This window comes from Rattus norvegicus, chromosome 7 (assembly GCF_036323735.1).
Source record: "Rattus norvegicus strain BN/NHsdMcwi chromosome 7, GRCr8, whole genome shotgun sequence".
Taxonomy (NCBI): Eukaryota; Metazoa; Chordata; class Mammalia; order Rodentia; family Muridae; genus Rattus; species Rattus norvegicus.
The window spans coordinates 131,719,513-131,745,029 of NC_086025.1; the positions used below are offsets into that span (position 1 = coordinate 131,719,513).

The window sequence follows — 25,517 nt, forward strand, 5'->3', positions numbered from 1 at the left end:
TTGAGCATCCCAAACCTCAAAGCCCATCCCCAGTGACACGTTTTTTCTCCAACAAGGCCACGCCCCCAATCCCTCTCAAGTTATGCCACTTCCTAATGACCCAGTGTTCAGATCTATGGTGGGGCTTCTTACCCTCCGCTCCCACTTCTGTGCCTTCCATTGCTTGGTCTTTGGCATCTTTTCCCCTCACAGGAGCAGACAGCTGTCACTCTTGGGCTTGCCCCACCCACCATGGAGCAGGGTGGGTTCTGCCCATCAGTTGTTTCAACTCTAGGACCTTAACCCATTTGTCCCCTGGTCCCTTAAGGAGTATTCCCTGGGGTCAGCCCTGCATTAAGATTGTCTCCACACTTTCACAAAGCGCTCTACAGAGTGGGAAACAGGTCCACCGAATGAAGGAGGAGGAAGAGTGTCTTTCTCTCCATGTAAGCAGGTGTCTTTCTCCCGGTATTATCATTTGGTGCTCCAGGATTCCTGGACAAGATGGAGCACTGTGAGTCACAGTCTGGGTCAAGTGGCCTTTCTGGGTCCACTTAACGTCTTTTCTCCCCTCTGAGGAAAAAATGTGTTTTCCTTCCGAACAGTCAAGTTATACATCTACTCTTTAAATAGTCTAGCTTAGAATCGGGAGCTGCCTCTATAGGAGTATTTAGGTAACACTGAGTGGGAGAAGGCAGGGAGCAGAACAGTGGGCCCACTCAGAACTTTTCCCAAGGAGCTTTTGAAGCAAAGAAAGAAAAATGACCAGAATCAGACAAACCTGGCTCTAAAATTCCAGCTTTGCCAACTTCCTGGCTTGAGTGCTGGTTTGACACACCTACCGTTCTCTCGGGTTCTCTTTCTCATAATAAATAACAGTAAGAGCGAGGATGAAATTGGGGAGCGGAAGATGTGGCTCAGCTGATAGTGGTTGCCTAGCGATCGTGAAGCCCTGGGCTCTAATCCCAGTAGATATGGTGGCTCGCACCCATCTAACTTCAACACACAGGAGTTAGAGGCGGGAGGATCAGAGATTCAAGGTCATCCTCAGCTACATACAGAATTCGAGGCCAGCCTGGGCTACATGAGACCCTGGGTGAGGAAAGGGCAGGAGATAATTCAGCATAGCCCTTCTATCTAGGGACTGTCTTAGTCAGGTTTCTTTTTTTTTTTTTTTTTTTGGTTCTTTTTTTTCGGAGCTGGGGACCGAACCCAGGGCCTTGCGCTTCCTAGGTAAGCGCTCTACCACTGAGCTAAATCCCCAACCCCCTTAGTCAGGTTTCTATTGCTGTGATGAAACACCGTGACCAAGAAGCAAGCTGAGGAGGAAAGGGTTTATTCAGCTTACACTTCCACATCGCTGTTCATCACCAAAGGAAGTCAGGACAGGAACTCACACAGGGCAGGAACCTGGAGGCAGGAGCCGATGCAGAGGCCATGGAGGGTTGGGGCTTTCGGGCTTGCTCAGCGGGCTTTCTTATAGAACTCAGGACTGACAGCCCAGGAGTGGCACAAGCAGCCCTCCTCCACTGCTCATTAACTGAGAAAATGCCTTAGAGCTGCTTCTCATGGAGGCTCCTTCCTCTCTGCCGACTCTAGTTCGTGTCAAGTTGACACACAAAGCCAGCCAGTACAGCTCTTAAGAATTCCCCTCCAAGTTAAATATAAACCGTGTATATAAGTTCATTATAGAGTAAGAACAAAAGCAAAAAGGCACGCACTGTAACCTCGTAGAGCTGTCGGGCGTCGGGTAAGAGGCTGGTCTCAGTGGTCACGGTCCTGGCACAAAGGCACCCTAATGTTGTAATGTTTCCAAAATGAGGTAAAAGTGCCCATGGCCCACTAAAGTCCTTGAAAGACTGTCTCATGTCCCTAGTGACAAGAGGACCCCTCTGCCTTTAAAGAGAAACTCAGGCAGATACAGAGCAAAGAGGGAATCTAATGAGTAGAGGTGGGGAGAAAGTGGGGGCCTGAGTGTCCCCAATGAGTACGGCTTCTGTAGGGGAGTGTATCTGTCATGGACGGGTGTCCTACATGCCTCTGTTGACAGTGTATGCAGAAGGGCTGTGCTGTCCCTGGGACATGGGAGAGTCCTCCCTCCCTCACCTCCCTGCAGTCCCTGGCTTTCTCGATGAGCCGGCTGCCCTCTGGCCTCTTCTCTTTGTTTACCGACTTGGCCGGCTTTCTCCTCTAGAAACAAACAAAAAAAAAAAAGGTGTTTAGTTCTGAGTGGTGCTGGACTGCAGTTCCCAACCCCCAACCTCTTTACCCTTCTCGAGTGGGTTCTGTCTTAGACCAGACCTCTTCTTGCTTCTCAAAGGCCTCCTCTTCCCATACTGAAAAAATTTTAAGTTGGCCTTCCCCCTTTTTTTCTAACAATTTGGCCCCAGCCTCTGTTGTCAATACCCTCCCCAAACCCCAAGCTTTACTTGTCTAGGCCGGAGACAGCTCCTCTCCCCATTGTCTGACCAGGATTTGGAAGCTGTGGTTTCCATAGCAACCCCTGGGCATTTAATTAAGGGAGGAGGCCTTCATCTCTTCCAGGCTGGGCAATTCCAAATCTCAGCCGGAAAAGGATACCCTGAGGGGGCGAGGGAAGAGCGCAGTCCTCCAGAATAGCACCGTTCAGGCGTCTCCCCAGAGCCCGCTGTGGTTTTCCTGGCCCACTCCCTCGCGACTGCCACTCGGATCCCGGTTTCACCCCAGCTGGGAGACCTCTCAAACCGACTTTCAAAGACTTGTCCCAGGATGGCAGAGGTCATGAGGGGTCATGACTGGCTGGAAGACCCCCTGGTAGAAGGAGATACCGTCGTTTGTTTCCTCATCTACGGGCTGAGATAATGGTGGGCGATAATTCGGCATGTCGTTCTATACAGGTTCCTTAGGGACGCTCGAAAACCCCCTCCATGTGTATACACGCTCATTGTAAACCTTTCACCTGGGTTCCAGGCACTCGGCTTTCCTTTGACCCTTGGAATGGTACCCAGCACTGTTGTTTCAGACTTTAGGCACTTTTTTTTTTTTAGATTTATTTATTTATTTTATATGAGTACACTACCGCTGTCTTCAGACAGACCAGAAGAGAACATCGGATTACATTACGGATGGCTGTGAGCCACCATGTGGTTGCTGGGATTTGAACTCAGGACCTCTGGAAGAGCAGTGGGTGCTCTTAACCGCTGAGCCATCTCTCCAGCCCCTTAAGCACTTTTTAAAAACAAAGACACTCTCTGAGACTCTGTGTCAACAGTAAGTGGAGATAACATTTCTTCATTGGGCTGTTGACCTTTGATGACCCTATGGTCAGGGGCTGTGGTGGTAATGTCCATTATTGCTTTAATGAAGGGCCGCCCAGGGGATCCATCCCCACTGCCCTGAGGTGACAGGGTTGGCTGGCTGACAGCCACCTCTCCCACCTTCTTGTTCCTCCTCTGCCCTGCCCAGGCTGCTGGAAAGTGCCCCTGATGGGAAACCTCACTCATCAGAGTGGAATTTCCAGGCTCAGGTCACTGAGTTCCTGAAATTCCTGAATTCCCAGCTCATTTCTCAGTCATTGGCAGCTTCTCTCCACTTCTGGTCAGCTTGGCCAGAGTGAGTGTGTGTGTGTGCGCGCGCGCGCTTCCTTTTCGTGTATTTTTAGACTTTGGAAAGAATAAAGAGTTCACACGGTAGCACCTTCCCGATTCCCACTTCTCAGGCGTGGGCGTTGGGCATTTCTGCCCCTGACCAGTCCTCAGCCCTGCTCCCCCGTGACATATTATCACCTTCTGTTGAACACTCCTCTGTTTATACGGTGTGCTGCCACAGGCCTGTACTCCCAGCACACAGGAAGCCCAGGCAGGCAGGGCATAAGTTTAAGGTCACCCTCAGGCTGGCATGGGACTCGTGAGAACCTGCCCCAAACAACAACAAAAACAAAAAAAGAAAAGAAAAACAGAAAAGAAAAGTTTAATTGAATTCCTGGGGCTGGAGGGATGGTTCAGTGGTTAGGAATGCTGTTGCTCTTGCACAGGACCTTAATTCAGTTTCCAGCACCCACGTGGTTGCTCACAACAGACAACAACGGTCTGTAACTCCAGTTCCCGGAACCCGACACCCTCTTCCGACCTCCACAGGTGCATACAAATAGGCAAAATAATCAAATGCATAAAATAAAATAAATCTTTAAAAAACAAACAAACAAACAAACCTGGCTGGGTGTGGTGGCACTCAGGAGGCAGAGGCAGTCTCAAGGCCGGCCTGCTCTGCAAAGCAAGTTCCAAGCCAGCCAGGACTGTTACACAGAGAAACCCTGTCTTGAAAAACATAAAAAAAAAATCAGGAGGAGGAGGAGAAACAAGAGCAGGAAAAAGAGGAGGAGAAGGAAGAAGAAGAGGAGGAGGAGGAAGAGGAGGAGGAAGAAAAGGAGGAGGAGGAAGAGGAGGAAGAAGAGGAGGAGGAGGAGGAGGAGGAGGAGGAGGAGGAGAAGAAGAAGAAAAAGAAGAAGAAGAAGAAGAAGAAGAAGAAGAAGAAGAAGAAGAAGAAGAAGAAGAAGAAGAAGAAGAAGAAGAAGAAGAAGAAGAAGACGACACTTCTGGGTTTCTCCCATCAGCATTGTGACTTTGAGATGGCAATTGTGACAACTTGCCTCTGTGGCAGTCTTACAACTCACATCCCTATATTGCTGTCTTCTTTCACTCCTAGAAACTCTCTACAGAAAGGCAGAAAGGCAACGGTTTGTGGCTGGCCCACTGCAGCTCTCTCCTTCAGAGGCAGTGCTGTGAATGGGATGAAGAGAGGCTCCGACCCCTGTCAGTTGAATTCAGGTATCGCTGTCAACAAAACAGTGTCAAAGGCATGAGTTAAAAAGGAGGTCTGGCTGGGCATTGACGACACACATGCCTTTTATTCCAGCACTCTGGAGGCAGAGCAGGCAGATCTCTATGAGTTCAAGGCCAGCCTGGTCTACGGAGTGAGTTCCAGGACAGCCAGGGTTACACAGACAGACCTTGTTTCAGGAAACAAAAACAAACAAACAAACAAAAAAGAGGTCTCCGGAAAGTCATTCCAGGAGAGGGTCTAGCCCAGGCTTGCAGGGGCAAAGAACTTGAAAATGAAATGTTATCGTCCGTTAGGCTCCTGAGGACCCAGGGATAGTTCTGCTGCTCAGTTCAGTTTAGCCAGGGTCATGGAGCTGAGCCCAGCAAAACGGTGTCAGGGGAAAATGGTAAGTGGGTTGAGCTCCTGTGAAAGCACAAAATGAGATTTTTTGCTATTCAACATGGAGGAAGCTGGGTGGAGGGAAGAAAGCTCTTTTTTTTTAGATTGAAATTTGTATTTTTTATTTTTTATTGGATATATATACATATATATTAAGATTTATGTATTTATTTCATGTACATGAGTATACTGTAGCTGTCTTCAGACACACCAGAAGAGGGCATCAGATCCCATTACGGATGGTTGTGAACCACCATGTGGTTGCTGGGAATTGAACTCAGGACCTCGGGAAGAGCAGTCAGTGCTCTTAACCACTGAGCCATCTCTCCAACCCTATAGGCAGATCTTACTGAGGCAATATCTCAGCTGAGGCTCCCTCCTCTCCAGTGACTCTAGCTTGTGTCAAGCTGACGTAAAACAAGACAACACATCATTTAAAACTCTTATGCACCTACACCTTCACCTGCACTGTAGATAAGGACAGCTGCACAGTCTATATGTGCACATCTGCCTGCCATCTGGTGCCGAGTGTGCTCTGGGCTGTGATCTAACACGTATTTATGGGCTGGGGTGGAGCTCTAGTGGTAAAGTGCTTGCTTACAGGTGTGAGAACCTGAGTTTGATCCCCCAGGACCCACGTGTGAGCCAGATGCAGATCCCTGGGACTCTGGCTGGGCAGCCTGGTCTTCTAGCTGAGCCCCAGACTAATGTGAGACTGCCTAAAAAACAAGGCGAAAGTGGCTAAGGAATACACACACACGCACACGCATACACGCACATACACACACCACACACTCACACACACACATACACACACCACACACTCACACACAGACATACACACACCACACACACACATACACATATGCACACACACACATACACACACCACACACACACATACACACACCACACACTCACACACAGACATACACACACCGCACACTCACACACACACATACACACACCACACACACACACATACACATACGCACACACACATACACACACCACACACACACATACACATATGCACACACACACATACACACCACACACACACATACACACCACACACTCACACACAGACATACACACACCACACACTCACACACACACATACACACACCACACACACACACATACACATACGCACACACACATACACACACCACACACACACACATACACACACCACACACTCACACACACACATACACACACCACACACACACACCGCACACGCATACACGCACATACACACACCACACACTCACACACACACATACACACACCACACACACACATACACACACCACACACTCACACACACATACACACACCACACACGCACACGCACACATACACACACCACACACTCACACACACACATACACACACCACACACGCACACACACATACACACACCACACACGCACACACACATACACACACCACACACTCACACACACATACACACACCACACACACACATACACATATGCACACACACACATACACACACCACACACACATACACACACCACACACTCACACACACACATACACACACCACACACTCACACACACACCACACACACATACACATACGCACACACACACACACCACACACACACATACACATACGCACACACACACATACACACACCACACGTGCACACACACACCACACGTGCACATACACACACCATACACACACACATACACATACACACACACATACACACACCACACGTGCACACACACACCACACGTGCACATACACACACATGCACACACACACACGCACGTGCAGAAGCATAACTAACAAAGAATACAAACACACACAACTTCTGCATAACTTCTGTATTGTATTAGTCAGGATTCTCTAGACAGAACTTATAGAATATATATATATGTATATATGTGTATATATATATAGAATGAACATATATAATTATATATAAACATATTATATTACATACAACACATTAATGTACATTAATATGTCACTATAATTATATATGAATTCTATAGTAAACATATATGTATATGGTCACATGAATATGTTAAATATGTGTTAGCATATATCAATATATAATATATTAACATGTACTATATATGAATATAATTAGTATTAATAGATTTACATAGTATATATTAGTGTGTTATTATACGATTATAGAATATATCACACATAATATATACCGTGTATAGTGAATAGTGATATACAACATAGATAATGGGATTTTTTGGATGGCTTACAGATTGTGGTCCAGGTAATCCAAAAATGGCTGTCCACCAATGGAAGCCCGGAATCCAGAGGTCGTTTGGTCCGTTAGGCTGCGTGTCTCAGCCTGGTCTTCAGTAGAGGTCAGAACGCCAAGGGGCAGGCTCTAATGCCAGTCTAATGGCAGCGAACGGACCTATCAGTGAGAGGGAACAGGAAAAGACAAAAGCTTCCTAGGTTAGAGGTGGATCTTCACATCTCAAAAGGTCTGGATTAAAAGTGGCTCTTCACGGGGTTGGGGATTTAGCTCAGTGGTAGAGCGCTTGCCTAGCAAGCACAAGGCCCTGGGTTCGGTCCCCAGCTCCGAAAAAAAAAAAAGAAGAAAAAAAAAAAGTGGCTCTTCACACTTCAAGTGATTTAATTAAGAAAAATAAAATCCCTCACAGGTGTACCCAGACACTTGGGTTTTAGTTAATTCCAGATGTTGTCAAGTTGACAACCAAAAGTAGCCATCACCCTCCTTCCCCAAAAATCAAGTACTCCTGTCTGCTGCTCTTGCAGAAGAACTTGGTTTGGTTCCCAGCACCCATGTGGCAATGTAATTCTAGTTCTATGGGATCCAGTGGCCCCTCCTGGCATTTATGGGCACCAGGACTGCATGTTTTTAATTACATGGTATATTCTTTCTGGGGGAGAATCTACACTTTTTGTCATGATCTTAAAAGATCTCCAGATCTGGAGAGATGGCTCACCCGCTAAGCACACTGGCTGCTCTCTCCTGGGAGCCAGGTTCGTTTCCCAGCACCCACGTGGCAGTTCGCTGCCATCTACTCCGATGCCCTCCTTGTCATCCGAGGCACACACGTGGTGCACAAACATACATGCAAACCACCCAGATACAAAAATCAGTTTTTAAAAAAGCGATGTGACACTTCTTCAAAAAAGGTTAAGAATCATTGTGCGGTCTATAAGTATTTGTTCCGATTTTATCTGTGATAGTTGTGTACTCAATAAACAATGAATGAATGAGTAAGCCTCCCCCTCATTAGGATGTTTTTCCAATGGGGGGAAAACAGCAACAGTCCAAAAAAAAAAAAAATCTCAAGAGAAGACTGGGAAATAAGGGTTGATTACTTCGACCGCCTATCTTGTGATCCTAAGTACCGCTCTTTCTCAGCGGGGCCCATCGCTTAAGACCCACACTTCAGTGTCTCCCAGCTCTCGCCAGCACCCATCTCCTGTCCTGAAATCCTGACTGCGACTTTGCAGCTGAGAGGAACCTTGAAACCCGGGGTACCGGCTTGTGAGCCCAGAGAGCCTCGCCGGGTTCTGCGAGGGAGACACTGCCCCCTGCCGGCTGCTGGCTCGTTCGGCCAGGGGAGAGCCAGAGAGCCAGGCGATTCCAGCGCGCAGCAGGCAGAGCGGGTGTGGACAGGGTGGACCCCACACGGGACAGGCTTCTCACCTGCGACCCTGCTTGAGTCTGGGGCGACTCTGCTTGCTTTTTAGGGTTCGAGTCCCCCAGGTTAGCGGGACAGGGGCGAAGAAGTTGTGGAGGCGCTGCTGGATGGAGCTCCAGGGAGGTCTGGTGTCTCAGGCTTGGCTTTCTCAAGGGCCCTGCTGCGACACCTTTCGATTCTAAGACAATTCTCTCCAGCGCCTACACTTGGAGAGCGCTGTACCAGCCTCTTCATCACCATGGAAACAGGAGCCTCTGCATCCATCCTAGAGCAGATTCGCGAAGCTAAGGGAAGAATCTGGATTTGGGAACGAGATTAAAAGAAAAAAAAAAAGAAAAAAAAAAAAACGTGGAGGGAAGGTCGTTAAGATTACCGAGGAGCATGTGCCTTGTGAAGATGGTGAGAAGACCATCCGTCCTCCTGTCCTCTCAGACCATCCAGACTGACCACCTTCTCCTGACACAACCACCAAGCATCACTTTCCTCATGCGTTAAATAAAAATAATACCAGCACTTACTTCACAGGGCTGTCGTAAGAATCCCATTAGGTCAGGCTCACATAACACCTAAGTCAGTGGTTAGCACATAACGAGTGCTCCAAGAGGTGGCTATTGGACATACGTTTCCGCATATTTATTATTTAGGTATTTATTCTTCCTGCTGCTAAATCTCTAGTCCCTTGGTAATAATTCCTTTTGGGCCAGGCATGGTGGTGCACAACTGTAATCCCAGCACTTGGGAGGTGGAGGCAGGAGGATCAGGATGTTCAAGGCTAGCCTCAGCTACATAATGTGTTCAAAGCTAACCTGAACATGAAACTGCCATCTTAGGAGGAGGAGAAGGAGGAGGAAGAAGAGGAGGAGAAGGAAGAAGGAGAGAGACTTTTTGGTCTCTTCTCTCTGTGTGTCTCTGCCTCCCTGTGTGTCTCTGTCTCTCTGTGTGTATGTGTCTCTCTGTCTCTCTGTGTGTCTCTTTCTGTCTTTGTCTCTCCGTCTTTTTCTGTGTCTCTATCTGTTTCTCTCTGTCTCTGTCTGTTTTTCTGTGTCTCTGTCTCTGTGTTTGTCTCTCTGTCTCTGTCTCTTTGTCTTTCTGTCTCTCTGTCTCTATCTGTGTGTGTGTGTGTGTGTGTGTGTGTGTGCGCACGTGCACATGCATGCACAAGCATGAGTATGTGGATCAGATTGTATAATCATTCCTAGAAATGCAGAGACCAGAGCATACTCTGGTGTCTTCCTCAACTGTTCTGTTCTTGCCTTAAGACAGGGTCTCTTTTGAATGGGAAATTCACCATGTTGGCTAGACTAGCTGGCCCACAAGATCTTGGGATCTACCCGGCTTCGTCCACAAAGCTGGGGTTACAGATACAACACAACCATGACAGACTTTTTACTTGTGTGTGCTGGGCTCAAATTCTGGTTCTCATGCCTGTAGAGCAAATGATTTCACCCACTGAGCTACTTCCCCGGCCCTTTTGTTTGCTTTTCTTCACGGCTCTTTGGATTCCCAAATTCCAGCCATGCTTGCCCTGGCACCTTAGGCTGCCACCCTGTTTCTCTGAAGACTACACTCTCCTTACAGAGCAGGCTGCAGTTTGCTTCAGACTCTAACCCAGGGCTGCCTTTCCCTCTTTGTCTCCATTACCTTCCCCCTTCCAGCAGCTGTGGGTTTTTAAATAGCTTGCCTGCCCTGTGGTTTTTCTCTCAAAATCTCATGAAATGGTCCTCAAGTTGAGGAAGGGAAGAAGAGAGGAAGGAGGGAGGGAAGCAGGGAGGCTTGGTTCTATAAAGTCAGCACACAGTACCTGTCTAGTTATCTCCTTTCTATCCCTGTGCCCAGCTCAGTGTCACAGTCAGCACCTCATTTTGGTGACATTAATTCCTTGGTGCAAGAGTTTTGGGGATTGGGGATTTAGCTCAGTGGTAGAGCGCTTGCCTAGCAAGCGCAAGGCCCTGTGTTTGGTCCCCAGCTGGGGGGGGGGGAGTTTCTACATGAAGTCAACCCCCTTCCCTTTTTTTAAAAAAAGATTTATTTGGCTGGGGATTTAGCTTAGTGGTAGAGCGCTTACCTAGGAAGCGCAAGGCCCTGGGTTCAGTCCCCAGCTCCGAAAAAAAGAACCAAAAAAAAAAAAAAAAGATTTATTTATTTCATGTATGAGTACACTGCCGCTGTCTTCAGACACACCAGCAGAGGACATTGGATCCCATTACAGATGGTTGTGAGCCACCATGTGGTTTCTGGGAATTGAACTCAGGACCTCTGGAAGAGCGGGCAGTGCTCTTAACCACTGAGCCATCTCTCCAGCTCATGAAGTCAACCCTTAAGTGTGGACCCCTGAACTTCAAAGTGGAAGCAAAACCCTTAACTGAACCTGCAAACAAAAGCACGTTCACAGGTCAGGACTGGCATTTTGGCTACTGAACACGGGAAGATCAAAAGTTCAAGGCCTGCCTGAGCTACAGAGTAAAATTCAAGGCTAACCTGGGCAAATATGTAAGGTCCTACCTTGAGAGAGAGAGAGAGAGAGAGAGAGAGAGAGAGAGAGAGAGAGAGAGAGAGAGGGAGGCAGCGCTGAGGGTGGTGTTGCATCTCTTTAAGCCAAGCAGAGGAAGCAGAGGCAGGCGGAACTCTGAATTTGAGGTCCACCTGGTCTAATAGTGTGTTTCAGGCCAGCCAGATTTACATAGTGACGCCCTGTCTCAAAACAAAAACGAAATGGACTCTAAACAGGAAAGGTAGGTGTGTGTGTGTGTGTGTGTGTGTGTGTGTGTGTATCACACACACATATTTATTTACACTTGTTTTTTGAGGCAGGGTATTGCGTAGCCCAAGATAGCTTTGAAATGCCTATATATTTTATGCTGATCTTAAACTCCAAATCCTCCTGTCTCCACCTCCAAAATGCTGGGTAAAGATGTGTACTGCTCCCCCATTACATGTGTGACAATCGTAGGAGGAATTACGGGAAATCTAAGTAGAAGAATGTCTGATGATCTAAGACCAGAAGACTCATTCTCCTAAAGCTCCTCAAACACACTTAGAAATTCACTGTGCCTCCCTTCCAACCCTGGCAGACAGAGCAGGCAAGCTGACACCTGAGTCTGTGTAGAAGCACAAGGCCCAAGGGTAAGCACGAGGCTCTATGGAGGGAGCGAGGCTGGCTTCCAGGTCGAGCGCGCATCAATGACTACAGTAAACCTCCAGTACTGGAGACTGGTGCCGGTGGTAAGATAATAAACAAATATAAACAAATAGGCCTCGGAGCAGAATAAAGAATTTAAACACAGCCCTGGTCACATGTGGACTCTTGAGTCGTGGTCAGAATGGAGGTCTGGGAAATGTCTCCAAGGCACAGACCAAACCCCAGGATGGATCAGACATCAGGGGTCAGGTATAAACATAAAAGGTAGAACAATAAAGTTTCTAGGAACTAAGGCAGGAACCAACATTAAAGACTTTAAGAAAACCCTCCCGAAAGGCTATGCGGGAGGGGGGGTGGCTCATGCTGTAGCACTCACCTGGCAGATGCCAGACAACCTGGGCTCCATCCGCAGGGCAGGAGAACAAGGAGAAGTGAACAGAGGAAGGCTAATGTGGCATGCAAATTAAAAAATGTCAGTTAACGCTGAAAAAAAGAAATAAGGGGAGAGAGAGGGGTTGGGGAGAGAGAGAGGTAGTCTAGGGGCCAGTGAGATGGCTTAGTGGGTAAAAAATATTTGCCACCAAACCTCAAGTATCAGAATTGAGCCTAGAAAGCTATCTTCTGACTTCTACTGCTGGGCAGTGTGTGCAGCATACACACACACACACACACACACACACACACACACACACATGCGCACATATACACACACATATACACACATACACACGTATACACACACATAAACACATACACACATATACACATACACATACACACATACACACATATACACATATACATATACACATACACACACACATATACACATAGACATATACACACATACACACATATACACATACACACACACATATATACACATACACAAACACACATATACACATACACACACACTACATAAATGTTTACAAAAAAGCTTTAGGCTGAGAGAAAAAGTTGGAGCATACACTGATAAAGATCCTACAATCTGATCCTGAGGTGAGGGCTGACAATGTAGCTCGGGGGTAGAGCCCTTGCCTAGCACACTCAAGGCACACACACACAAGTACAAATAAATAAACACAGATACAAATAAATTCAAATAAATACAATAAATATAAATAAATATATGAGGTGGAGGGAAGGGAGGGAAGGAAGGCAGGGAAGAGGAGAGCGATGGAGGAGCTAGGATTGGGAGGAGTGGCACAGCTCACCGATTGCCTAACAAACGTTTTCCTGTTCTCTGGTTCTGCTTGACAGGGAGAAATGCTCCCCCTGGGAGGTACACAATGATTTTACAGACCTGGAAGGGGGACTGAGCCTCACCACTTTGGGCTCTGTATGACTTTGAATCAACAGAGCAAGAACAGAGTTGTGGTGTCGTTGGGAAGAATTCCTCTCCACAGGAACACTGCTGCGTGGGAACACTGAGGGTAGGTAAGAAGTCTGAAATGCAGGACACCTCTTAGGGCTCTCCTAATCCTGCCTTGTCTGTGACAAAGGCAAGTGAGAAATGACAACAGTATTATCAGGACAATGAGTAGACCAGATTCTTTAGAAATCCTGGCAGATAAAAGCTCGGCCTGTGTGGGTGCTTACCTTACGCAGAACGCATGGTGTAGACATACATTTTTTTTGAAACCTATTTTTTTTTTCTTTCTTTTTTTCCCCGGAGCTGAGGACCGAACCCAGGGCCTTGAGCTTTCTAGGCAAGCGCTCTACCACTGAGCTAAATCCCCAACCCCTCGCAACCTACTTTTAATTCGGGTTCAACCTCTACTCTAGCCCACCACCCAGCACGACCTTCCAGTCGTGGAAGAGAGAAGTTATTAGGATGTGGGGGAAGGGGGGGACGGCTGTAGTTCAATCCTGAAAACTGCCAGGCTCGCCAAAGGGACAGAGGCGAGGCCGCAGAAGCTGTAAGCTGCTGCAGGAGCCTCACAAGCAGCTCTTGGGAGAGTTTCTCTCAATGGCCGCATTACCACAAGTTGAGGGGAAGAACCAAGGCACACAACCAAGGAATACGTGTCTTTAGCAAAAAATAGCGAGGCAGAGCAAACCAAACCAAGGCTCAGTGATGTCTCCCACTGTCTGTGGGATCACATCTATACTCCATCACGGGGTCTTTCACGTGTCTGCTGTATCCAAACATCCTCCCACCTGCGACTACTTCGGGCAAATATACCCCCACCCCACACCTGCACGAGCAAAACACCCTTTTCCCTGTGTGCCCCCAAGAGAACACCTTTGACCTAACTAACTTTCTAAAGAAACTAGAATTTCCACTTGAGGAAAGAAGGAGGTGGCTCTACAAAGGAGACCATGAGACCTGGTAGAGGACAGAGGATTTTAAGTACTGCTGCTTCGTTTTGCTATCAATGTTTGCACCTAAGAGTAGTCAGCCGGGTACAATGGTGCACACCTTTGATCCCAACACTTGGGAGGGAGAGGCGGACGGATCTCTGTGAGTTCATGGCTAGTCTGGTCTACATAGCAAGCTCCAAGCCAGCTCAGGCTACGTAGAGACCCTCTAAAGTATAATGGCTACATATAGGATACATATATGGTTACATATATGCTTGCGTGCATATATGTATAACACCTGCATGTGTCGCTGGCAGGGGCCAGGAAGGACATCAGATGCCTTGGGACAGGGTTGGGGATTTAGCTCAGTGGTAGAGCGCTTGCCTAGCAAGCGCAAGGCCCTGGGTTCGGTCCCCAGCTCCGAAAAAAAAAAAAAAAAAAGAACCAAAAAAACAGATGCCTTGGGACTGGAGTTTGATGGCCGTAAACAGTCATGCGATAGCTAGGAGCCCAGCCAGCATCCCCTGCAAGAGCTGCACATGGCCATGGCTTCAGGGCCTCGGTGCTTTTTGTTGAGACCGAGTATCTCTATGTAGCCCTGGAACTTCTAATACAGGCCAACCTGGCCATGAACTCCCAGAGATCCACCTGCCTCCTCCACCTCTTGAGTGCTGAGGCTAAAGACTGGCACCACAACACGCATCTTCAATGACTTCTCAAACCAAATTTATCAGGCTGGAGAGATGGCTCAGCGGTTGAGAGGGCTTGCTGCTCTTCCAGAAGATCAGCTTAGTCATCTGCATCCGTAGGTGTCTCACAGCCATCGATAACTCCAGCTACAATGCCCTCTGCTGGCCTTCCCAGGCACCTGCAAATGCCTGCACACACACACACACACACACACACACACACACACACACGCGCGCTATAAATCTTTTATAAAATGTTATTATATGTTATTTATTTATTTTATGTATATGAGAGTGCTCTATCTGGATGTATGCTTGATGGTTCTGAGCCACCATGTGGTTACTGGGAGTTGAACTCAGGACCTCTGGAAGTGCTCTTAACCACTGAGCCATCTCTCCAGTCCACCATATAAATTTTAATTTAAAGCCCACTAAGGGGGCTGGAGAGATGGCTCAGTGGTTAAAAGCACTGTCTGCTCTTCCAGAGGTCCTGAGTTCAATTCCCAGAACCCACATGGTGGCTCACAACCATCTGTAGTGGGATCTGGCGCCCTCTCCTGACCTGCACATGTACATGCAGGCAGAGCACTCACACACACACACACACACACACACAAAAAAAAAAAAAAAAAGGAAAAACAAATTTAAACTGGAAGTAATGGTTCATTCATACATTTGATCCTAGCACTAGGGAGGCTGAAGTGGATGGATTTCTGTGAGTTTGAGGCCAACCTTGTCTCTATAGTGAGTTTCTGGCCAGCCAGGGCTACACAGTGAGACACTGTCTCAATTTTTTGGGTAAGATTTATTTATGTGTACTTGCGTCTTGCTTGCTTGCGTGTGCATATGTGGACCATGTGTCTACCTGGCGTCCACAGAGGTCAGATGAGGGAATCAGATCCCCTGGACCTGGAGTTATGGACAGTTGTGAGCTGCCCACGTGGGTGCTGGGAACCAAACCCAGGTCTTCTGCAAGAGCAGCAAGTGCTCTCTACCTCTGAGCCATCTCTCTATCTCCAAGGAGACAATTTTAAAAAATATCTAAAAATATTTTGTGTGTATGTGTGTGTTTGTGCACGATAACGCAGTGTCCACGGAGGCCAGAGAGAGGGATTTTGATCCCCTGAAGCTGGAGTTTACAGGTGATCGTGATCTCGGGCCATCAGGCTTGGCCACACCTCCCTTACCCACTGAGCCATCTCATCATGTGAATGAATATATGTGTGAATGGTTTGAATCCAACGCTGTCTTCTGACCTCTGCAGGCATCCAGCACACAGGCGGTGCTCCCATACACACGCGGGCAAAACACGCATGCACCATATAAAAAGTAAGATAGAAAACTATGTGAAGACCTTTTTGTTTTTTTAAAGACGGATTGGGGTTCTTAATGATAAAAGGCCCACTTACAAGAACTGATTGCGGTCCTCCAGCGTGCAGGGGGCGCTTTGAAATAGGGCCGCCTCTCAACTTCTTGCCCCGCAGTCTTGGCGGAAGGTCCTTGTTGCTAGGAGACAAGATGCGTCTTTCGGCTCTCCAGCCGCCTGTGACCTGAGCGCTTTTGGCGAAGGACTGAGGTCCAAGGCCCCATTACCTTAGCTCCAGAAGGTCCCTGAAGGGGAACTTTTTCCTTCTAATTTCTCACAAGCGGGCCGTGGCGGCAGGCAGAGGCTCCTTGCCTGCACCCAGTCCGCAGCACAGCCATGCCTAAAAAAGGAAAAAAGCCCAAGTTACCCCTGACGGACGAAGAGCAGCTGATTTTATTTCAGCAGAAGTTGTTGGCCGACGAGGAGGCAGCCAAGAAGAAAGAGAGGCTCCTCACGCAGTTCTTGAAGGTGATGCTTGGCTGCAGTGTCCTGCCCAGACCCTGCGCTAGCGATGTTCGTTGCCTGGGGCTGTGTGATTGTGACAGAGTCATTTTCATCCTTCCCTTCCCTCTGAAGTCCTTGGTCCCAAAATACATGGGCTTCAGACAACCTTGGTTTCTGCCTAGGGCATTCTTTGTGAACCATGGGGAGGAAGAATTGAGTTTCGCGGTATCAACTGCGCCCCCGGACTTAGGACAGTGGATGCTCTCAGGTGTCCAAATTTAGCTCCCTTGAATTCTGATACTGGGTCTGGAGTGGGGTCGTTAGAAACTCTTCTACTCCGATGCTTCACCCTGAAGGAAAAGCATCAGAAACCACGAGCAGAAGCCCCTGAGCGTTGGCCACCAAGGGCTTTGCACTTGGGAACACACAGGAATTGGTATTTTTCAGAGTGGGGTCGATCCATCACACTGTGTTTACTCCTCAGGACAAGTTGGCCAAAGAAGAACACAACAGCTCTCTGAACCTTAATAAGATTAATACGCAGTGGAGAACCGTCCTCAGGGAGGTCAAGACCAGAGAGCTTCACAAGGACATTGAGATCCTCAGCCAAATCTTTGAACGAGTGGTGGACTGCAAAGACAGTGTCATTAAGGTAAGCGCACTCTCCTGAGAGCACTGGGGGGGGGGGGGGGCTTCCAGATCTTCCTGGGTAGAATGGGCCCAGTGAATTATTTACTGTTTATTATTATTTGTTGTTGTTGTTATTTCGGAACAAAGTCCTGTATCCCTACAATGGTCTCAGACTCACACGTAACAGAAGAACCTTGAACTCCCCGTCTGCCTGCCCTGACTTCCCAACCGCTGGCATAGCAGGCATGGGCTACACAGCTGCATCTGCTGAACCGGCCTTCAAGCCCTCACCAGGCACAGGCTGTGACAGACGTAGCCTGTGGGTTCTAGTCACAGTCACTGAGATGAGAAAGGAATTACCAAGCTGTACCCACCCTCCCCTTCTTTAGAGGAACCACCACCCTTTGTCGCCTATGCCCCAAATGAGTTCTGTGGGGCAGCAAGCATCACCACAACTTAAACTCAGACCCATTCCTTTGTTTCAGTATCAGAAGGCTCCGTTCCAGAGAGGGGAACTGACCTCTCCAGAGCTGCCTGGCTCTGGGCAGAAGCCTAGGATTACTGTGCGGATGTTTTGTTCTTTCCGAAGGGTCTCACTCTGTAACTCTGGCTGTCCTGAAACTTGCTATGTAGCCAAGGCTGGTCTCAAACTCAGAGATATCCACCTGCCTCTGCCTCTCAAGTGCTGGGATTAAAGGCGAGCGCCACAGCAACTGGCAAGGTGTAGATGGCTTTGGTTGTCCAGCCTGGCCTCCTTGATTTAACATGAGCGGCCGTGGACAAGGTTGGGAAACCCTCCCTCACAGGGTAAAGAACAATTCTGGATGTCCAAACTATTCAACCAGCCATTTTAATGCTCTTCTGGAGGGAGGCTGGAGACTGGAACAGGATGGCTGTAAATTAGCAATCTTCCTATTATACTGGGATTGCTGGCAGGAGCCATCAGCCTGGATCTGCTTATGCTTTTTTTTTTTTTTTTTTTGGTTCTTTTTTTCGGAGCTGGGGACCGAACCCAGGGCCTTGCGCTTCCTAGGTAAGCGCTCTACCACTGAGCTAAATCCCCAGCCCCCTGCTTATGCTCTTAAGAAGTTCCCGAATCGGGGGCTGGAGAGATGGCTCAGCGGTTAAGAGCACCCTACTGCTCTTCCAGAGGTCATGAGTTCAAATCCCAGCAACCACATGGTGGCTCACAACCATCTGTAAAGAGATCTGATGCCCTCTTCTGGTGTGTCTGAAGACAGCTACAGTGTACTTATATATAATAAATGAATAAATCTTTAAAAAAAAAAAAAAAAAAGAAGTTCCCGAACCACTCTCACCTTTTAAAGGATTTTGATGCATTCATTTCTTTTTTTTTTTAAGTTTTATTTATTTTATGTACGTGAGTACACTGTAGCTATCTTCAGACACACCAGAAGAGGGCATCAGATCTCATTACAGATGGTTGTGAGCCCCCACGTGGTTGCTGGGAATTGAACTCAGGACCTCTGGAAGAGCAGCCAGTGCTCTTAACCACTGAGCCATCTCTCCAGCCCGATGCATCCATTTCTTAAAGACTGTGTGAATGGGGGATGTCTTTTTTTTTTTTTTTTTTTTGGTTCTTTTTTTTTTTTTTTTTTTCGGAGCTGGGGACTGAACCCAGGGCTTTGCGCTTCCTAGGCAAGCGCTCTACCACTGAGCTAAATCCCCAACCCCTAGGGATGTCCTTTTTTTAATCCTACCTTTTACAGACTATCTGTTCACAAACTCCTCTTAATCTTTTCTTCTCAAACAAAACTCCACAAATATTCACTGTACGTCTTTCCTTCTGCCTGAGCCTGGCAGGGATGCGGATTCAGTAGGCCCCGGGCAGCTTCCCACTACCAGTTACAACTTAAGCAAGGCTGAGTTTTTTTCCTTTAAAAAAGTTATTTATTTTTTATTTTATTTTATATTTTGCCTGCATGTGTGTCTGTGCGAGGAGGTCAGGTCCCCTGGAACTGGAGTTACAGACAGTAGTAAGCTGCCAGGTGGTTCCTGGGAACCATCCCAGGTCCTCGGAAGAGCAGTCAGTATTCTTCACCTCAGAGCCAACTCTCCAACCCCAAGCCTCCCCAACCCTCCAGTGCTGGGAGCAAACCCTATTGCTAAGTTACACAGCAAGCCCTGGGAGGTTTTACACTTTGTGTGTGTGTGTGTGTGTGTGTGTGTGTGTGTGTGCTACAGAGCACAAATGTAAGTCAGAGAACAACTTTGTGCAGTCAAGTTCTCTCCCACCTTTAATGTGGGATTGAACTCAAGTCTCTGAATTTGTACAGCAAGCTTTTCCACCCACTGAACCATCTTGCCTTACCCTGTGCTTCTCCAGACTTTCTGAAAGTCAGCAAATAAGAATCAGGTCCGTTTGCTTTGACTAGTCTCTCTATGCAGCACTGACAGCCCTGGAGCTCACCACGTGAACCAGGCTGAGCCAAGCTTAGAGATCCACCTGCCTCTGCCCCCAGTGCTGGGTTTAAAGGTGTGCACTGCTATGCCTGGCAGATGCTTGTTTTCTAATCTAGGCAGCTTTATCCCTGTGGGTGCTCAAACTTTCTGGGTTTTGTTTTGTTTTGATTTTAAATTCCCTGAGCAGGACTCCCCTAGTGAAAGTGTCCCAGTTACCTCTCGATAATAACCGCCCCCTAAGTTAGTAGCTTGCAGAGGTTTCATTATTACACTTTGCGGTTCTGTGGGTAGGCTGAGCTGTGTAGCACTGCATGCTGGGGACCCAGCCAAGGGCTCAGAGCACACTAGACAGGCAACCGCTCAATCACTGGGCTCCATCCTGTTGTAGAGCCATTCCCACCAAAGCAGCCTCATTAAGACATGGGAAGATCCTGAAACAGAAGATACAAGGACCCTCTCCAAGATTATATAAACAGAAACTACTAGGGAGAGGGGACTCTCAGACCAGCTGCGTTTCAGAGCTCTGGGACGTGGCTCTTGTCAGCTATCCCCCATGCTCCTGTAAGTGATGCCAATGAACGAAATGATTCACCAAGGTGGACTTTGGTGGAATCTCTCTCCTACGGTGTAAGTAGATGTTTTTTTGTTCTTTCTCCAGAAAGGCTATAGAACACATCCTTGGACCCATGAAAGACAAAGGTGATTGTCTTTCCCAAGCAAGAATGCTGTCAGTCTCTCGGTTGCTACCACAGTCACCTCAGCCTGGCTGGTCTGGCGTTAGTTCAGCTGTCAGCCAGGAGAGCTGTTGACTAGCACCCAAAATGACCTCTCCAAGTGTTTTGGCTTTCTCACAGCTTGCTGGCTCCCTTCCTGGAGGGAGCATTTCCAAGAACCTGCATTCCAAGAAGCCGGAAGTGCAGGCAGGCCAGACTCAGGGCTGTGTTGGAAGCACCACAGCGCCAAGTACAGTCTTCACCTCTTCTGCTGAGTCCCACAGTCATGAGGTCGCTCAAATTCAAGAGAACACGTTCTTCAGTCCCTTCCTTCCTGCCTTCCCCTTTTCCTTTTTCCTCCTTTCTCTTGAGATGAGTCTTGCTGGCTTCAAACTAATGATCTTTTAAAAAAATATTTTATTCTTTTAAAAGTGTATAAGTGTGTGTGTGTGTGTGTGCGCGCGCGCGCGCGTGCATGCACGCAGGTGAATGCAAATGACCACAGAAGCCAGGGTGTCAGATCCCTTGGAGTTGGAGTTGCAGGTAGCTGTGAGACACCTGACTTCCATGCTGGGAACTGAACTCAGGGCTTTGTGAAAAGAAGCAAATGCTCTTACCTCTAAGTCATCCTCCTGCCTCCCAAATGCTGGGATGGTAAGTATCTGTCACTACATCCAAATGCAACTCCGAATTCGTGGCAGAATGACAAGGTGACCCTGCAGAAAACTGTAGAATGGGGACTCCTACTTGTCTTTTCAGTACAGTATGTCACAAGAGGCCACTTCCTCTTGGCCTCGGAATCACTCTCGTGGCCTGGTTGGTCCTTGATACCTTCTTTGCTTTTTGTTTTGTGCTTGGAGTACTGGTGATCAAACTCAAGCCTCGTGTATGCTAGGGAAACATTTTACCACTGAGCTACATCCCTAACCCTATAAAATAATATTTTCTGGGTATGGTGACGTACACCTTTAATCCTAGCACTAGGGAGGCAGAGGCAGGTGGATCTCTGTGAGTTGAAGGCCAGCCTGGTTTACATAGTAAGACAGTGTCTCAGTGTAGATATACACATATACTATATATACATACATAACACAGACAGACAGACAGACAGACAGACAGACACACACACACACAAAGCAGGCTTCAAACTCATTCTATAGTCCAGGGAATCTGCAATGCTCCTGCCTCAGTGCCCTGGTATGTGCAGCACCAAGGCCACCTTCCTAATTTGTATAAGAAGATAAACTAGGTTCCCATCACTTTCTGCCCTGGGACATCCAGCTCTCCAGGATTCCTGGCTCTTTTTAATGGCGATTCCATCAGTGTAAATGTTTGTGACCCACAAGATGTTTCTCACGTCACACTTTAGAAAAAATATTATTTTCATTTTATCTGTGTGTCTGCATATATGTTAAATGCACCATGTGTATGCAATGCCCATGAAGCGGGTATTGGATCCCCTGAACCCAAAGTTATAAATGGCTGTGAGCCACCATGTGGGTGCTGGGAATCAAAACCTCTGGAAGAGCAGCCAGTGCTCTCAACTGCTAAGCCATCTCTAGCCTGCCTCCTCCTCCTTTTTTTTAAAAAAATAAAGACAGGTCTTACGATGTAGCCCTGGCTGGCCTAGAACTCCCAACTTGACCAAGTTAAGCTTGAACTCACAGATATCCACCTGCCTCTGCCTCCGGAGTGGTGGGAATAAAGGTGTAAGCCAATGGGATTAGCCTCTGCACTTCTATCTAGATGTCATTTTCGGTTTGCATCAAGACCAAACAGCAAGGGCTGGAGAGATGGCTCGGTGGTTACAAGCTCTTGCAGTCCTTTCAGAGGACCCAGATTTGAGTTCTCAAACCCACATAAAGCTCACAACTGCTTGTAGCTCTGATTCCAGGAAATCTGAGGGCCTCTGGTTTCCTGAAGCACCTGAAGTACACTTAACATAAACTTAGAAAGACACGCATACAAATACTAAACAATTCTTAATTTTTAAAGACTGAATGGGAGAGCCAGCATTCCTAAAATCATTAAGAAATAAGAGGAAAAACGCCAGATACCTAAATCCTTGTGTGTGTGTGTGTGTTTGTGTATGTGTGTGTGCTTGTGTGTTTGTGTGTGCATATGTGTTTGTATGTGTGTGTTTGTGTGTGTGTGCTTGTGTGTTTGTGTGTGTGCATGTGTGTATGTATGTGTGCATGTGTGTTTGTGTGTGTGCATGAGTGTGTGTGTTCGTGTGTATGTGTGTGTGTATGTGTGTATGTATGTGCATGTGTGTGTGCATGTGTGTGTGCGCATGTGTGAGCCAGAGGTTGACACCAAGTGTCTTCCTTACTTGCTATCCACCTTAGATTTTAAAGATTTATTTATTTATTATATATAAGCACACTGTAGCTGTCTTCAGATACACCAGAAGAGGGCATCAGATCCCATCACAGATGGTTGTGAGCCACCATGTGGTTGCTGGGATTTGAACTCAGAACCTCTGGCAGAGCAGTCAGTGCTCTTAACCGCTGAGCCATCTCTCCAACCCCCACCTTAGATTTTAAGACAGGAGCTCACCCTCCCATCTCTACTCCCCCAAACCTGAGATTATAGGGGTGCCACCACACCAGACACCTATGGTGCTGAGGGCCTGGCTGCTCCATCTCCCCGGCCTCCTGAATCCATTTTTATTTTCTCACGGATGCCATGTGACCTGGAGGCCTTCTCTCCCTCCCGCCCAGTCTCTGGCGAGGGACCTGACTGAAGCTGAGGAGCAATACGCCCACGCTCTGCGCGGCCACTTGCACAACGTTGACCAGCTCTTGACCCTGCAACGACGCAGGCTCAGCCTCCTGGAGGAAAATTACAACATGGAGCTGGAGGTCCTAACCAAAGAGTTTGAGACCGAAAGGTATGGGCCCCGAGAGCCAAGAGACTGGATTCAGGGGGGTTCCCAGAGCGTGTGCCTGTAAGCAGTGCTGTGGCGCCTCCTTACTGAAGCACGATTCTAAGCACACAGGGTGCCCAGGTCCTTGTAAACGATTTGGGTTTAGTCTTACAGCCTTAGCTTACCTTCCTTCCTGCCAGGGTCCTGGCTGCATCTCCTACTTGCAACTCAGAATTCTATCCATCTAGCAACAGGCAGGGATGGGAGAGTTATCTCACTGTAAACTTATTTAGATTTTTGGCTTTACATCATATGAAGGCATTACCTATTCAAAAATCAAAATAGTCTTATTCATATTTATTTATTTTTATACATACACTGTAGCTGTCTTCAGACACACCAGAAGAGGGCATCAGATCTCTTTACAGATGGTTGTGAGCCACCATGTGGTTGCTGGGAATTGAACTCAGGACCTCTGGAAGAGCAGTCAGTGCTCTTAACCACTGAGCCGTCTGTCCAGCCCCGCTTATTTATTTTTAATGGGGAGAAAACACACACACACACACACACACACACACACACACACACACACACACACACACCAAACATTTTCCTCCCTCCCTGCCAGAGCCTAAAAGTCTGTACCATTCAGTTTCATTTTGTTGTTGCTGTTGGTTTTGTTTGTTTGTTTGGGACAAAGGAGAGCTTCACCATACCTGGCCCATTCATACTACGAATTTCTTTGTCACCTTTGGTCCACGTGCTACATCCATCATGTCTCCTGTAGGAAAGCAATCCTTGACCATCACGATAAGGAAATCCACTACCTGCACGACGTCTTCATGGCCATGGAGCAGAACTATGTGGACTCGGAGTATGAAAGCAAGCTAGAATTCCAGAGCATGTGGGATGACCTGAAAAACAAGGTATAGAAGGGGACGGGTCTGGAGACCACGGGAAATTGCTCAAGGCACCAGAGCGAGCTGAGAGCCCTAGGGCCAACAGTCAATAAAAGTCCATTGCCACCGAGGCATCCCGTGGTTGTGGTCTTGTGAAAACTGCTTGGGAGGCAAGACTGTTCTAAAATGTTATGATGTATTCTTCTCTCTCAAGATACATCCCGAGCACTGTTTCCCCTCCCTCCCCTCCTCCCATCTCCCCATCACCTCCTCCTCTCTCCCCCAGATCCACATTGGATCTCTGTTGGGGTAAAGTTATAAAAAAATGACACTCGTGGGGCTGGGGATTTAGCTCAGTGGTAGAGCGCTTACCTAGGAATCGCAAGGCCCTGGGTTCGGTCCCCAGCTCCGAAAAAAAAAAAAAAACCAAAAAAAAAAAAAAAAATGACACTCGTCCTGGTTCCTGCGAGTTCCCACTCCCGAGGATCTGCGTGCTCTAGCTGTTTCTCTGTTACCGCTTTCAGACTCTGTCCCCTGTCCCCTTGGTAGTTGTTACCACACCTGAGACTCACATAGGGTTCCATGAGCTATGCTAGCGTGGCCCCGCACCATGTTAGCCCCAAGCATTCTATAGACTAGCACGGCTTCCTGCTCACACTCCCAACACACGGTGAAATCATTACTCAGCAAACTGGAACCCAACAACCAGATTTATGTGTTAAATGATCAATGTACAATATATCCACACAATTAACTTACAACCAATTGATAAGACATAATTGCCCACCTAGACACACAAAGCCCAGTACACATCCATCCCTTAAGAATATTCATAATAATCTGTAAAGGTGCAGAGAGGAATTTTATTTATTTATTTATTTATTTTATTAACTTGAGTATTTCTTTTTTTTTTTTTTTTTTTTTTTGGTTCTTTTTTTCGGAGCTGGGGACCGAACCCAGGGCCTTGCGCTTCCTAGGTAAGCGCTCTACCACTGAGCTAAATCCCCAGCCCCAACTTGAGTATTTCTTATTGACATTTCGAGTGTTATTCCCTTTCCCGGTTTAAGGGCAAACATCCCCCTAACCCCTCCCCCTCCCCTTCTTTATGGGTGTTCCCCTCCCCATCCTCCCCCCTTTGCCGCCCTCCCCCCAACAAGCACGTTCACTG

General features: G+C 47.6%; 2 protein-coding genes and 1 long non-coding RNA gene across 11 annotated transcripts in view; 2 read left to right on the forward strand and 1 right to left on the reverse strand.

Annotated features, from left to right (window-relative positions):
- Positions 1-16,540, reverse strand: LOC103692978 (uncharacterized). Of its 2 annotated transcripts, none has more exons than XR_005487583.2 (3): positions 8,875-15,414; positions 7,445-7,605; positions 1-2,169 (listed from the first exon to the last, which is right to left on the reverse strand). It is a non-coding gene; the product is annotated as an uncharacterized LOC103692978 (long non-coding RNA). The 2 variants fall into 2 exon arrangements; XR_010053086.1 differs by lacking the exon at positions 1-2,169 and adding an exon at positions 16,414-16,540 and having other exon boundaries at positions 7,340-7,605; positions 8,875-9,166.
- Positions 1-25,517, forward strand: part of Tuba1c (tubulin, alpha 1C) — a 441,616-nt gene that overhangs the window by 82,539 nt on the left and 333,560 nt on the right. The window lies entirely within an intron of this gene.
- The window catches only part of Ccdc65 (coiled-coil domain containing 65), a 13,760-nt gene continuing 4,732 nt past the window's right edge, over positions 16,490-25,517 (forward strand). For 2 of the 4 annotated variants that reach the window (XM_063263952.1, XM_063263953.1), the window contains exons 1-4: positions 16,490-16,838; positions 17,299-17,466; positions 23,305-23,474; positions 24,238-24,376. In XM_063263952.1, coding sequence (XP_063120022.1) covers positions 16,707-16,838; positions 17,299-17,466; positions 23,305-23,474; positions 24,238-24,376 — 609 coding nt within the window. In that variant the 5' untranslated portion in view covers positions 16,490-16,706. Of the gene's footprint in view, positions 16,839-17,298; positions 17,467-20,722; positions 21,013-23,304; positions 23,475-24,237; positions 24,377-25,517 lie in introns of those variants that run through there. The other 2 variants (NM_001014203.1, XM_063263954.1) reach the window with 2 other exon arrangements.